We start from the raw sequence: 16,324 nt of genomic DNA, 5'->3' as shown, positions 1-16,324 counted from the left end.
GTCCTGTAGTGACTGATTCAAAGTGTATTCAAGGGCAAGGTTTGCATTATCCATGTCATTCCCACTCCACTGAGGTCCCCGTTGGTCACTGCCTGGCTGCAACAGCTCCCACCAGCTACCGTCATCGCACACAGCAGAACAGCACTCCAGGCTCACATCAGTAACTGTGACCTGGACTGTGCGCTGGCCTCATTTTATAACCAGGTACCAAATAAAGGAAAACAAGCACCTACATTTTATATAAGCATTTATTTACAACTTGTTTAACAACTGTACACTCTTCTGTCACCTTGGAAGCATTAGTGTATTTGACTGGGAAAAAATATTAAAACTTTTGATTCCAATTATCGTTACTGAGTATTTTTTTTTGTCTATATACAGATATGTATATTAACACTGCTACCATGACAATCTGGTAGTTACACAATTTGTAGATGAACTGAAATGGGAAATTAATGTTTTGACACAGTAAGTATCCATTCTTTTACAGAAAATGTATCACTAGCAACTTTACAAATAGTTACTTTGATAATTGATCAACACTTAATTCAGGACTGTCAAACAAGCTGCTATTAAAAAAATAAGAGTTTTCTATGCAGCACAAATGAAGTTAGTACATCAGAGACATGCTGGAGATCACCTCTGAGCTGTGAGCTTGCAATCACTTCATGACAGAGATGCTAGGCTAATCTAACTACAGCAGCCAGCCCGCTCGCTGGAACTTACTGGCTCCACCTGACATCTCTCTATTGCATTAGCGAACTCAGTTTTGGCCAAGCTAAACACACTGACACACAAACATCTTCAGGCTCAAGAACAACTGATACTTAGTCTCTAATTTGCACAGATCACTTGCTCAGCTCCACTGTGGGACACCTTGCAGGCAGGTACATGAAAACACAGACATCCCCTCCTGCCCTGCACAGAACCCCTGACCTCGGGGCTCCTGCACCCAACTGTCTTGGGGCAGGATGCTGTCCCAGCCAGAGCAGCACTTGCAAATGAGAAACAAATCATGCCTTTAACACTCAACAAAAAGGAATTTTTCTAAGAATGCTCGCCCTGAACATGTAAGAAGGGATCAATGGCTAGGACCTGGAAAGACACAAATCCTTTAGCCCTCTGTTGGTCTCAGTCTGATGAAAGTGCTGCTGTCTCTGCTGCAGGGATACCCGGCCGGTCGCTACCAGACACAGCAGGCACCATGATCCCCAGGGACTGAACACGTGCAGTGGTGCAGCTCTGCCCAGAGCCCCACTTGACAGGCCAGGGACGAGGCGTGCGCTGGTTTCTGTGACCAGAAGTGACTGCAGAGACTAGTGCACACAATATTCCTCCAGCATGGGAGTGCTCACATGGAAAACAGGGCTGGTAGTTACGCTGTGGCCTGAATAAGCAAAACCGTTCTTGGAGTAAGCAGAGTACATATGCGGTTACATTTTTGCAGGATTAAGATCCAAGTGAGCAAGAATGGGGTTTCTCTGCAACCAGACTTCAGCCAAACCACTTAACAGTACTCATCATTCAGACTCTCTTCAGATTTTCCAGCAACTCCTATGGCTTCGAAGCCCCCTTTCCCATTCATTACATACTAACTCCTATACAATAAACTTCTTAACTTCGAACACTACAGCACCCCATCGTATTCTGAATCTTGCCAGTACTGGATGTCCAATACAAAACAAAGATACAGTAGTACAAATGTGCAGATATTTAAGAATATTAAATAAGTAGCTTTTTAAATTAATATAGGCAGTACAAAGCATTTTGAGTTACACTGTCTACATATGGCAAATCTTATAGCTAGACTTCATAATACAAAGAAACAGCCAATCTAGTGCAATTGGAAATTAAATAGCTAAGACTGCTATAAGGAGAAGAAAAGAAAAGAAAAGAAAAAAAAATAGTACAGGTGAAAGACAAATGACCCAAAGTATAAACTGGCAAGGACAGTCTGCATGATACTGAAAGTGTAGACTGCTTTCATACTTATCTCCATTCGCGTTCTTTCCTCAGATTGTTTTAACAATTGTACACAGACTTGGAAAAAAAATTTCTGAAAGGAACTGACAACACAGCTAAAATGTAGAGGAAAATACAACAGCCAAACACTACTGTGTATATACATAGTAAGGAAGCAGGCAGTGTCTGAACAAAATACCACCCGGCAGTTTGCCTGGCTCGGAGATTATCAGATGAACCTTGCCTGGTTTTCTAAGGAAGATGGGAAGCCAAGCAGCAATTCCTTAGTCATTTCTCCTGGTAAGACACCTCCTTCGCTTTGCTTTAATTATTTAAAGATTCAAAGTGGATCCTTTAAGGGTACAGGTGCTTTGAAATTTTAACAGTAACCAAAAGATGTTTCTAGGAACTCATTAAGACTAGATTTTTATAGTTCAGTATAGGAAAAAGTTGCAGGAAGTCTGTGTGTTAATACTGTTAATCAGAATTAAATAAAGTGGACAGGTGGAAATAAAAATGGAGAGCTGACAATGCTCTGTCAGTTTGCAGAACGCCTCCTGTTGAGTTCTGAATACTGGATTTCCTCTCTCCTAGCCTCATAGGAGACTTTTTGTGAAGAGAAAGAGTAAATGCAAGTGGGAAATGGGAAAGCCACTCCCCAGGATGGTAAGCTTCTCTGCAAGTAGATCTCCCTTTGAAATCAGATGGCCATGAGTCTTAAGTGTAGAACTGGTTAAGTTTTGATTATGTAGTCTGGACAGAAAAGCAAGTCATGCACTGAACAGTCCCTGTTACAATAATGCTGCAGGTCATGCAACCACATCACTGCAAATAAAAGAATAAAGAAGAAAGTTAAAAAGCAGATAACATATTACCTTTAAAAAAACCCAGAGCACAGAACAGGTATTTTTCAGAGCAGTTTAGTAAGGCTGTTTCTACTTAAGAGTCGTGCAAATTCATGGGGAAAACCCCTTGCCAGAGCCACTCTTCAAATTAACAGGAAGGTTACATGCCAGTAATTGTAAAGAGCAGCAAAACAGCCTTAAACAATACCTAAATTTAGACATAATTCAGAAAAATTTAAAACAATTCTGAGTAAAGCCCTTCAAGGCACCATTCTCAATTAACACAGCTACGGAAGAAGTACACAGCAGTGAAAACATCTCAGGCATTCCTGCTGTCTGTGAGTACAACAGTTAAAAAAATCAAAGCAATATAAAGTGAAAGGTGCCTGTCCAGTACTGCGTGTGGTTATATATTAGAGGACAATCAGGGTCATAATGACTCTGAGCCTTTGAGCTCTGAGCACAATTCAAAGACTTTTAAGTGTTTGTTTCGTCAAAGCTCATCCTGTGTGTGAGGCTGCAACAGCATCACTGCCACACTACACTGGTAAGTTCTATTCATTGCATGAGAATACAGTTTCGAATTGCAAGAACGTTATATGTATTCTTGTTGAAATAAGCCGAGTAGAAGCCACTGAGCAGTCCCAAAGAGAACATCACAATGCTGTGGAAGTGAATCTAAGTTTGGAAGAGAACTGGAGAGGCTGGCATATTTCTCCATCCTTGCTGATGCGCTCTCTTCTTCTTTGGCCAGTCTAATTGGAACGGAATGCTTTACAAACCAGCTACAGTGATTTCAGCTTCCACAAGTAACACAAATATCCCCGCACAGCATGGCACAGCACTACCTGCTTGTTCTCATTTTCACATTGCACTCACTGTGATTGATACTGCAAAGAGCAAAATGGCTTCACCAGACCGAAATCAAAGCATGCAAACTGTTTCTCTCCCCACTTCCTCCTTCCTAGTATTGCACTGGTCAAAAATGAGGGCAAATCCAGGTTAAATAGATAAGAAAGTATTTATAGCTGAACTCGAGGACTTACTGCAAAAAAATATCTGCCTTTCTGTAAGTCCTGCAGCTTGCACATCCCTCTTTTCCTTCTCATCACCAACACAGAATACAAGCCATAGTTGAAAACCAAATAGACATAAAGCAAATGAAATAAAATTTTTAAAAATTAACACTTTCAACACATTCAAAGACCTTGAGAGTGTATTTGAGCAATCATAGTCTGTTAAGCTTGCATGGCACTGCTGGGGTGCATAAAGTTACAGAAATCAGAGTTAATAATGTGATGATCACTGTAGTTAGTCTATTAAAAAAAACATTCAAGCTATATAAGCATGTATCTATGCTATAGTGCGTAAATCAATATAGTCTACTCTGTTAGTCTCACCTGGCTGTAACTTAGTTCAGACGTTACTTAGTAGCACTTCAAGTGTCCTGTTGCACATAAATGGAGATGACATTGAGGTTTTGCTTTGAGTCAACAGTACTTTTGAGAGGTCTTGTAAACTCAGGACAGTGTATCCTCTTTCAAGGATGCAACAAATTCATCTGACAGTGTTGTTTCCTGACTAGAAATTCTAATCATCACAGAAAAAATTTCTGTCAATTTCTTTCTCTTGGAGAACTCCTCAAAAATAATGTATTTTAAAGCTACCTGTTGAGGCAACACTTCAGAAGACAGAGATGCAAGACATGAGGGTAAATTCACTCAGCATAATCTGTCATTGCTTCTGCAGCATCTTCAGAAAGAGACAGTTAATGCAGCAGATGATGTGTCTATAGAGGAGTGACTTTCTCCTACTTCTTTCCTTTGCCAATCCAAAATATTCCCGCTACAAGTGAAGGTTCATTGTCAGCCTGAGGGATTGTTTCTTCGTGACGCATTTCCCTTCAACATTCAGGGCCTAATCCCATTAGCTCTACTTCATTACAAGTGGTTATCTGTCCCTTAAAAGTCTTCCTTAACTTCTCACTGATGTCTTGTTTCTTCAACACACAGGCACAACTGGGACAACCCCAGCACATCGAAGCCACAGAAGGGACGGCAGCCTTTTTCATTAACCTAGCCAGCTGGGGGGTACCTACCAACACAGGAACTTCGAATTCAGGGCGCTGCTCCCCCCTAAAAAACCCCGCCCACAAAAAAACCCATGTCCTCTCTGAGCAACTACTTTTTTCCTGTTCAATCTAGGTTTGATCCTAAAGTGAATCAGGCTTTCTGCAGCCAAGACCCTGCTGTCCATAAGCAGTACTTTCTAACGCCACCACCAACACTATCAGACCAATGCAGTCTACTCACTTTCCAGGTCCAACACCAGACACTCTTCCCAAAATACTTCTGCTTTGAAATAATTGCTTCCAGATTTCTCTTTCTGCAGATTTCCTAGCTTCATTACCTAGCTTTAACTGCTAAAGTTTGTTCTTTCTGCACCTATTCTATGTCTTTCTCCATGGTATTTCCTTGAGATTTTTTTAAAGGAGCCTTTCAACCAAGAATCCACTTTGCATTTTCGTAACTCTTACAACCAGAGAATACAAGGTGGACTATAAATTCTAAGAACAGTGCCCTTATAATGTCATGCTTATAACTATGCAAAGTTCTGAGGGATACTGCTAAATAAAAGCTTCAAAATCTCTCTCAAAACCTCCAGTACCCCCATGGAATACGTTTACTCTCCTGCATACTTTGGTGACTGAGAACTATGTTCTCCGTTTCACAGAATTTTAAATTGCATAATGAATGTTATATTCAAATCCAATTTAAAAGTCTGATGGTTTCACTATAACTATTGTATATAAATATTACAACAGTTGGGATTTTTTCTTAAAATTCTGCTCATTTTCATAAGCATGCTAACAATTGGCTTTTATGTTGATTTTCTCTTCTCTTAACATTAGGGATAATCATTAGGGATTCAAGTTTCATTTGCAGAATAAGCTATCCTATACCTGTGGAAATAATTGCTTTTGCAGTATTTCAGATTTGTGCTATCTTACAGTAGTTAACAGCTCTTCGAAGTGCTGACAAATGACTACTTTTGTAATGATTAGAATAACTGTTCCTCCTTCTGAAACGTGATACTCTTTTAACTTATTCATCTGATAGTAAAGGACCTTTCTAATGTGAAGCAATGAATAAAGGCACCAACAGCCAAGAAAGGCTTCCCAGCTGTCCTGGATTTCCCTCTATTAGCAATATTTTTCATGTTGTATGGATCAGTCTGTGAGATCCAAAGCAACAAGGCAGCAGCAAGAATTTTTTATCTGACAAACGGAACCTGCTTTCAGTCTGGAATTGACACGCAGTGCAACAGAGACTGCACAATACGCAGTCTTCCAAATGACTTTATGCACACAGCAAACAGCAGCAGAGGAAATTCCTCACTTGCCACCAGAACCAGCTAATGCAGACATCTGCTTCAGGACAGTCCTGCATTACCTTGGCAAGGCCTAAAGGTGAAGGTTAGAATCTAGGGCCATAGCAAAGTTCACAGCAAAACCACCCCTCCACAACTAATAGGCAAGGACTTCAATTGTCATGAGCTCCTGCTGACCCACTAGCTACAACCTGAAACCAGATCAATTTGCCTGGGAAGCTGCCTCGGCTGTACTGCCCAGTGCTGCCTCGGTGCCCCACAGGACTTTACTGTTTGCCATGTTTCCTAGAACTCCTCAGTCAACAGTCATTTATTACCTAATTCAACGAGCTGATACAGGTAAAAAAATTAACTTTGTGGTCCAGTATTTCAACAAATCCACAGAAGTCAAGTCAATAAAAAACAGGACAGAGTTATTACGTCCTCAACATCTCCGAATGGTACAATGAAGCTGGCAGCAGAGTCAAAATCTCCGGGGCCTCACTGTACCACATGGATGAAGTCTGAAGTTGCTGTGGCTGATAACGATAGCTTCTGCCTTATTCACATAGGTAAAGCCTTTAATACTTAATCAACTGCAATTCAAAACTAATTACCACCCCACCGTGCCCAGCTCCAAAAGCTCAGGTTCTGTTTCATTGTTTTCAAATTAACACCAAAAAGCAAAATGGTGAAAGACATACTGCTCTTCAGAGTTTTGTACTTAAATAGTTGCTTGCATCAGTCTCCTCCACCTCCAAGCTGAAGAAGTCATCCCTTATTTTTACTTTCAGCCTGCAGAGTCACTGACAGGCTTCTGCTCCTTTTTTGGCCTTCCAGAGGGAGCAAGGCAAGGTAATCGGTCATGCCAGGACAAGTTCTTCATTCCTTGAAAGTAACAAACTGGAGGTATGGCTAGAATCCTACCTAGAATCTGGTATCTGCCACAAGCCAATAATATGGTTTGGCTTGTAGAGATGTTCTGAGTGCAAGTGTGATTCGTTATTTGCTCCTGCACTCACCTATGAGATAATGCAAGACTACACTTCCTCCTGTTGAAAGGCACAAAGTCCAAACGCAGCGTTCTTCCCCATAGAGAAGGGAGCTAGACTGCTCAGATTTATGAGGGGACACGTGCCTGGGCTGTGTTGCAGTTTGTAAAGTTCAAAACCTCTTTCACTCAATGTCTTGTTTACCTGATCTTTACATTTAAATTGTTATATATAATGATTCACCTCTTCATTTTCACAGAATGCTAAATGTATCATACTGCCAGCATCAGCTGGTTGTTGTTTCAAGGAAGGGCTTCTGAAAAGGTTTCTTTATAAGTACTTGATTTCCTGAGATCACATTCCAGACATAATCCAGCTACTGAACTATTCTGTAGGTGACACTGCTGAAGTATGACTACTTGGCTTAGAGGAAAAAACACCACTTGAAAGTATTTCCTGACAGAGTAACCTCTTTTAGCTGTTTATTTGCACAATACCAGTGAGGAAAATGCCTGCAAAATTTGCTAAACTTCGTTTGGAGGTACCAAAGTTCATCCATACAATATTACTGAAGAACACAGAATCCCCATTCTATTTAAAACATGTGCAAAAATCTGTAAGAAGTCAGTATGCCACAGCTGACTGAGTGCAAAAATACATCCCTCATCAATCCTTGCAAACAGTACAAATGTTGGACAAGAATAAAAACCTCTACAAAATGAGTAAAATTCAGGTACTGTTTTGCTTCGTAAGAAAAAGAAAAATTAGACATATTCAGGACAGTCTTTCTCCAAATCACTAACTAGAAGAAAATCAAGCGGTGAAACGAAAATATTTTTGTTACCAAATCTACATAAAATGTCAAGACATCAAGACAATTAAATCCACTTAGAATCAGCCAGGAAGCTGCGAAGTGGATAGTCTCATATACTAGACTGAGGAAAAACTGAGGAAAAGCAAAAGCTACTTACACATGTTAAAATACCAAAGACTTTAAAAGCGCGAAATACTTTTAAATTTTCTTGACAGCTTGCATGTATCACTTACTATTTAAGAGCATCATAAAGCAGTAAAAGGAACAGTCACTGTTAATTCTTTCATACACAATTAATATAAAATCACTGGTGGTCCTTACATGAATAAAAAGCCACAGAAAACTTGCAGAAGCATTGCCGTTACATCAAGTGACATCAGAACAGGACAAGATTACCATTTGGTTATTTCCAAGGATATAATGAAAAGCATCTTGTAGCTATTAAATATTTACTTCACTTTACAAGATATAAAGCTGTGTGCTCTAGTAATTCATCTTCTTTTGCACTGTGGTGGAACACACAACCTTTAAATTAGATTGTTCCAATTTTCACAGCACTTGAAAAATACGTGTTATGATCCAAGTGGTTATGTGTTGCTATCATGAAAACGGAGAACTTGAATATTTTATTCTGTAATGTCTGATCAGATATGCTAACAACTTAACTCCCCACCGAAGTGTATGAACTGAACTGCAGACACATCCTTTAAGACCAGAAACTAAGCCTCAGCTCTGAATGCTGAAAATATTAATCTATTTAACTGTTATCTTTTATTGGCATTAATTAAATCTGTCAGAAAGATTATTCTGGGTGGATCCCCAGCACAGTGGTCAGGAACATACTCTCATGAACTCTTCAGCTGTTCTATCAGTAAAGAAACTTTTATCTTTAAGCTCTGTAGTCTGTAGGGGTTTTTTCTGTAGTGCATCAGGAAAGGATATAGCATTGGTTTAGTAATTACCACTACCATTTTGATGTAAAAATGGTCTTTGTTGCCCCAGAAAAAGTGTTCCTAAAAGCTTATTAGAAGAATCTAAACTACTGAGATAATTCTGTTTTACACGGATTTTTTGCTTATATTTTTTTAATACTGAAGATAAGACAAATAGACCTCACTCACTGGTAGCTTGTCTATACATGTGCTTATTCCTTGAAGTCACACTACGAACCCCTTCTTCTTCTTAATACCACACTACTTCCAGAGCTACATAACAAGCAAAGAAAATAATGAAGCTTAACGTTTTCAATAAGAAGCTGTTCCTGTGAGAGAGAAGGTTTATGATGTTTACCACCTGCACTCATCCACACCCAAAGATTAAGAATTTATATCTGCAGTAAATAATAGAAGTAAAATGTTGAAGAACAAGGAACTAAAATTCCTGATGATTACCATTACAAGACAGAACAAATGACTTACTGGAACTGGATAGCAAAAAGAGTGTATTTTTAGATTCTTCAACGCAAATTCTGGGAAATACCAGAATTTCTACAAGTTTGTGAATTCTCAAAAGACAAAATGCTTGTTCAATCTTACCTAAAAATTACTATGTGCAATAAAGCACAGATTAATATTAGCCTTGTTTTGCTGTTTTGCTCTCTAATGCAAGTACATATTCTTGAAGGGAACTATGGAAAACACTTCAGTGCCTTATCTTAGGGGAAAAGGACAGACCAACCAGAACTACAACGCAGAACATAAAAGCCAACAACCACCAAGCAGTAAAAAGAAGTCATGAGAGACAGGAAAGCAAAAGCTAAAAACGAGTCTTCTAATGAGCATCTGTTCATCTCCTAACCATTAGGGGCATTTGCCCATCATCAAAACTTTGGAGGCAAAATGGCAAAACAAATGTTAAAATAATAAAAGCTAGAGGTTTTATTCTAGTGTGTAGGTTTTGTTCAGGTTATTTTAGACCTCCACTTAATCAACAGCAACAGGAAATTAAATTATTAGACAAAATTAAGAGATAACACTTCACATTAATGTCCTGGTATTCTTCGCTTTCACAAATAGGCTTTGGCAGGTAACAGACAGAGCCAGCCAGATTAAAATAAAAATGGAGCTTTAGGTATTCTTAGGTTCTTTCTCTGGGTGATATAAAATGCTGTAATCTCAAACAGGAACATCAAATTCTCTCAGAGGAGCAATCTTATTCACTCCTGTTCACACATGGCATGTGGTAAAAGAGTTCTTCAAATTACTAGAATGGATTGCACAATAAGATCAGTAAAAGACATCCTTCACGGACTGTGGTCATCTTGCCAGATAACACATATGACTTCTTGTCCCTTTAGTATTCTGTATCTCAGACAGCAAAATGAGTATCACGTCCCTGAGCTACAGAAATCGTCCTACACTTCCCTTACATTGTTACCTTTCTGCACACAAGAAGGTATTTTCACTAGCTTATCTAATCTTGCAATAACCCAGACTCGTCATACCTTGAAGAAGCAAAGAGAATTTTAGAATTTTAGAAAATCATTTTTTTTCTAAATGTGAGGCATAGTAGACAAACCTATATGCAATTAATAAACTTCAACATCTGTTTTCATATTACTGGGGGGTGTAGGAGGGGTAAAATTTTTCAGACTCATACTGAATGCATTTCTTGGCCTAGATTAAAATATATGATGTACTTGAGGATAAAACAGTACCTCAAAGTGTCATTCACCTGTTCTTTACCCTTTAATCTAGGTGTGCTTGTTTGAATTACCCTTTGCTCATTATACCCAAGTTGTGAATTAACACAGACCTTCAGATGATTAATAAATGCTAGTATGTCTTTTCTCTAATAATATTCATGAAAGAATGTCTTCACTTGGGAGGCCATTAAAATAAGGTAAAAGTAAATTTATAAACCAGACGGCATGTATGTTAGGGTCCCAACAGTCTCTAAATGAAAAAATGCTTAAAACTGAATCACTGCAAGATGTATGTACATGAAACTTTCAACTCAGGTCAATACTCAGGTCCTCTGTGTCCATCCATTCTTTGACAAAAATGATACGGAGAGCACAGAATTAGTCAGGAAAAAGGCAGAACTCTGTAGGAACAGAACTTAAATTAAGCATAGGGGCCACCACTAACTCCACTGATCAATGTGAAGGTGCTAAAATGACTGATGTAGAAATAACCAGCTACACACTAAAAAGGCAGTACAACGAATCACAATCAATTTCCAGCAAAGCCTGCAACAAACTCACCTGAAGGCACTGGTACCGTTAGTAAGGCAACTGATACAACTGTACCCTGAATCAACATACTAAAAGCAAGACTTTTAGTAGCGGATGACAACTAGTATACAATAACATCAACAATATTAATCAGGGCCTTGATCCATTATGTACTGTTCATCCATAATTATAAAATTTTAAAACAAATGACCTCTTTAAAAGGATGATGCAGTAACGTATTAGAGCATTCTAAATATTTCTCAATGTCTTTATAATATGTATTTAAGCATACACTTGATCAAGAAGAGCAGAACAAACCATTTGAAAATTGTCAGCTCTGCCAGCAAAAGAGGTAACACCACTAGATAAAGAAAAACCTGAAAAAACCCCCATCCTACTTCCCTATTACATGCCAAGAATAAAAGCAAACTTTGCATGTAGGAGTTAAAAAAAAAAAAAAATTGCTGTTAATATTTTTAGTAGCAAATACATTTCACAATGGTATTATATACTAATTTTGTGTTTCTGTAATGAGTTTTCAGCATTTTTCTGAAGCAACAGGTTAGCACATGAAATAAAAAGCCTAATTCCCTTTGAACAACGACAGTCTTATAAAGCGTAACAACCCTTATAGGCACAAATTTATCAACCGTGACAGGAAATTCACATTGTTACACAGCCCATATGAAGCTTTTCATAAGAGACCAGGCTTCATACAAATAAGATTATACAGCACTCCTCCAGATGTTTTCAAAACTTTGGCACATTCAAAAAATGCACAGAGAGAGAGATTGACTCCAAAAAATATATGCAAAGGGCAATACAGAACAATGAGAACCATAATAAAACCCTTTCCTGAACTGTAAAATAATAGTAGTGGAGAAAGAGAAAGGATGCTGGCTGATTTTCCTTGAATGTTGTCACTTGCAACAGAAGTGGCCTGGATCACAGGGCAGTTTTCTTTCTAAGGGCAAGGCTTCTCTACCTTGCTGTTGCTGGCTGGACATGACCAGGGTAAGATCTCCTTGTGCTCGTGGCTTGCCTCTGTCTAGCCAGGAAGGACTGTCCTGAGCCTGTACTAGCCAGTCTATCTTCTGCTGCTTTTTTATGCAGAGTCATTCCCTATGGACAAAGAGAAACTTCTCAGTGAATACCAACACATAACACTGAACAACTTTACTCATTTACATTGTCTTTATTATCTCCCTCTTCACCAACACTAAGCTACTTTGCATTTCAAACATGAAGCACCATATTTTCAAGGATTAAGCTAAGATATTCTTAATTCTTTGTGTGTTGTTTTTGGCGGGTTTTTTTCCTCTCTCCCCCCCATCGTTGTCTGGGTTTGGAGTAACTGGTGAAAAGCAGGACCCCCAGTGTCCCAGATCTGAACACAGATTCTCCAAATAAACACGTGTTAACTGACTGGACCAGTCTCTCCAATGAGAAGTGCTTCCCCTCTCCACTCTGCTCCCCTTCAGCATGTTGAGCTAGAAGCGTACTTTTCTTCTGAAAATAATTAAAGTATTGTCATCCTCTGTGAAAATACCAGCTCATATGGCAGGAGAACATTTTGAGAAAAAGTATGTTTTCAGCAGGAGTAAATGCAAGGAGGAAATGAGGGAAGCTGTGATGAATTATGTACAAACGCAGAAGCTAATTAGAGAAAGACACAAAGCTACCAATGCTCATCTTAGTGTTCATGACAGGCTGTTGAATCACAGCTCTTAGCTCAGGCTTGTCTTCTGCTTGTCTGTGGGACTAACTTACAAAATTGGTCAAGGACACTAGTCATTTGAAAATGCCTTCAACATTTAAAGGATTCAGACACCCTGCTTAAGTACCATTTTTGGCTTACTATTCATGGACATAACAAGAACAAGAACAGCAAGAAGGAAACTTTTCCAAGGGAAGACAGATAAGAGGAATCTGAACTCCATGATGAAGCAGAATGAAACATGACTGTTACACAGGTCAGCAATTCTTTCTATCTGAAGAGCAGTTTAAATGCAGCCACACTGTCAAAGGGAAGTCTTGAATGCATTTAAAGTGAAAAATCTTTTGGCATAGAGGCCCAGCAAAAGCTGTACAGCTGTCACAGATCACTTCCTTATGGTTTGAAAAGTTTAAGTGAGGGTCTTGCCCCTGTGCTTACCCTTTACATGGGGCTAAATTTGTTCTCACATTAAAGGGTTTTTGTCTCAAGAGCACTTCCTGCAGCAAGCAAGCTGTACTGCTTTTCTTGTGCCCCTTCCTTAGAAACAACTGGAAGACTGGAAAGTGCAGAGTCAAAGAAGAAAGTAATCTGAGCACTGTAAATTAGTATAACTGAAGGGCTGGAATTACAAAACAGCAATCTGAGATACCCTCCCCTCTAGAAAGTGCCATTTCTCATTTTAGAATTTAAAAATAACAAACATGTTCTTTTTCCTTTACCCCAAGGTTATCATAGGAACTTATTCTTACATAGTGGTAACTTAAAATTATTTAAAACCATTTGTTTCTGTGTCTGTGTGTTGGAAAATGTTTTTTAGACAAAAAAAACCCACAAAAAGTGTAAATGAATGAATACTGTTATCAACAACCCAGAATATTAATAGTTTCTTTCCTGTTTTGTTTGGTGGGTTTTTGTAATGAAATGTGCGGGAGATTCTTACCATATTGTACCAGGCACTAACAATAAATTTCTCCTCCATTTCTCTTTGACTTTTTGTTTTTTCATATTCTTTCTACAAAACAAATACGAAAAAAGCATACTTTTAAAACCAAAGTATAACAACAGTATTAGTCTATACCTAAAAAACAAATGAGGAAATATGCATCTACTAGGAAACATGAGGATTACTACCTCCAATGAATGAAACATTCTGTCTCGCTCCTGCAACTGATTTTTCAGAGCCTGAATCTCAGGAGCTGCACCCTGGTTCTGCTTAGGATCCAAGGTGCGGATGACCTGTAAGAGAAAATAAGTTTTTTTTTAATTAAATCCTGCAAAAGCAATCTAATTGAAGGGAAAGACAAAGGAATTCCAAAGTATGAAAAGTAAAAAATGACACTTCAAAAAGTGAAACAGAGGGATGTGCAGTTTTAAGAAGCTGACTCCTGTAAAACAACTTTGGCTGCCAGCTCTGCCTCTGAACATGAGCCATGATATGTTAAGAGCTTCTGAACTGGGCCCCTCTTTTACAGGGCTGTGAAACAAATCTACCGATAGGGGAAAGTGGCACAGTGTCCCGATGCACATACACAGTTCCTACTCCTCGATGCACTATCTTGGGGCCGCAGTGGTAGAAACATCTTCCCTCTTCATAGCTGAGGTTTACCCACCTGTCAATTCCTCCTGCTAGAGGAAGGACTGCTTTGGAAAAGCAGCCTTATGGACCTTTGGAAGGTCCTTCATGAGTGATGCCATGGTTCACCTACATGGGATATTGTTTCTAGATGGTTCTGTTAAGCCAAGAGGCATTCTGTGGCACATGCACAACCATTATATTACTAGTAAGATGAAGGGACACCTGGTTGTGTTTGTAACATGGCATATTAGAGGTAGCATGAGTGCTAGCAAACACAGAGCTAAATCAGTAACAAACCCAGCAAAATGCTTTGATTCCTAAGCCTTTAATAGAAAATAGCTTACAACTTTTTAAAAACCTCTGGATATACAGAAGGAGACTTAACATGTTTTGTCTTTCTACTCATTTCAGAATTGTGTCCAGACACCAAAATAAAAAACTGTTTTAAATTTTAGTAATTTTTACTGAATGGTACTTATGAAGGAAGATTCATGAAAGTGCACTATATGTTACAAAAATACACATTAGAGCTGGATACAGTTTCTATAATGGAAAGCTATAATGATTGTACTTGTCTTCACACACACACAAAAAAAATTTCAACAAAACCCCCAAAACCCCCCCCCCCCCCCCAAACCTGAAAGTTGATAAGATCACAAAAAGCTAACCTAACTAAAATAATTAATGCTACAGTTGTATGAAATATATATGGAATATATAACACAGTACATACAAACAAACAAATCTTATTGAAAAGGGAAATTGTGACACAGTCTTTCACTGGAATACTTTGAGACAGTCAGCAACGTAAGATTAAAAAAAACCCCAAACCATATTTGTTTACATTTCCTGAAGACTTTTGAAACATCTCACATGTCACTGAGGAAACTACACAGTAACAAAAGAAGGAAGCATAAGGTTTTGACAAATTAGGAATCTACTTGCAATTCCAATTTAATGACACGCAGCCATAGCAAAGATCTTGATACTACCGTGATCAGATGAACAAAGACACCGGTATGCTTTTAAGAAACTCAAGTAAAATATCAAAATAGAGTAAGAGAAGAAATGGGACTGTGATTAAGACAACAATACTGCCATTGTAAAGCCAGTAGTATACGCATACCCTCAATATTATACTTAAATATGAGCCACCTTCTCAACAGAGGCATATATGAAACAGTAAAGGCAAAGAGAATGCTGAACATGATCAAAGAAATCTAACTGCTCTCAAAGGTGGTTCAGCTAAAAAGATCACTTTACCTGGAAAAAGCATCAATAAAAGAATCTACATTAAAACAGTTTCTAAAACAGTTAGCTAAAACAGAACATGAATAGAAATCAGGGGCAAAAGATGAACAAAGAAAGCAAATAAAATTTGAAGTGGCTCTGCATTGTGCTTAGATTGGCAAACATATTTGTTCAGATTTCCTGAAGACAGACCCCTGCCTGTAAATCGGAGTCTATCAAAAAGAATAAGCAATTATGTGAGCAATTTTGACCTGATGAAATCTGAAGTAGCTAGAAGCTGTATTTATAAAAAAAGTGTATCAAATTATCTGCTCCAGGTAAGACAAACATTACTGACTGAGCAACACAAGAAGCCTACAACATCCAGAAACACAAACAGATCCAGTCACTTGTGAAGAATCCCAAACTTCCTTTTCCCTCCCTGCCAAACTGGTAAAACCAGAGCCTGTCAGTCCAACTGTGCACTTGGTTTTACTAAGCTCTATCTGTGTGTACAAAGAGACTCTTCATGACAACTGTGCCAGAAGTTCCCACAAGTCCCAAACACCAATTAAAGAGTACTTTGCTCGCAGATGGGGTCGTTCTCCAATTCTAAAATACAGCACAGCTATTTTGGTTATTTC

At 38.6% G+C, this 16,324-nt stretch overlaps 1 protein-coding gene across 4 annotated transcripts in view; it reads right to left on the bottom strand.

Annotated features, from left to right (window-relative positions):
- Positions 1 to 230: 230 nt before the first annotated feature.
- HOOK3 (hook microtubule tethering protein 3) overlaps positions 231 to 16,324 on the bottom strand; it is a 94,580-nt gene continuing 78,486 nt past the window's right edge. For 2 of the 4 annotated variants that reach the window (XM_055790839.1, XM_055790843.1), the window contains exons 20-23: positions 14,006 to 14,110; positions 13,815 to 13,886; positions 12,143 to 12,279; positions 231 to 2,787 (exon numbers count right to left, since the gene is read on the bottom strand). In XM_055790839.1, coding sequence (XP_055646814.1) covers positions 2,772 to 2,787; positions 12,143 to 12,279; positions 13,815 to 13,886; positions 14,006 to 14,110 — 330 coding nt within the window. In that variant the 3' untranslated portion in view covers positions 231 to 2,771. Of the gene's footprint in view, positions 12,280 to 13,814; positions 13,887 to 14,005; positions 14,111 to 16,324 lie in introns of all 4 variants that reach the window. The other 2 variants (XM_055790840.1, XM_055790841.1) reach the window with 2 other exon arrangements.

The sequence above is a fragment of the Falco peregrinus genome, chromosome Z (assembly GCF_023634155.1).
Source record: "Falco peregrinus isolate bFalPer1 chromosome Z, bFalPer1.pri, whole genome shotgun sequence".
Classification (NCBI taxonomy): Eukaryota; Metazoa; Chordata; class Aves; order Falconiformes; family Falconidae; genus Falco; species Falco peregrinus.
Note: the sequence above shows the minus strand (reverse complement) of the source record. Positions and strands in the feature narration are given on the sequence as shown.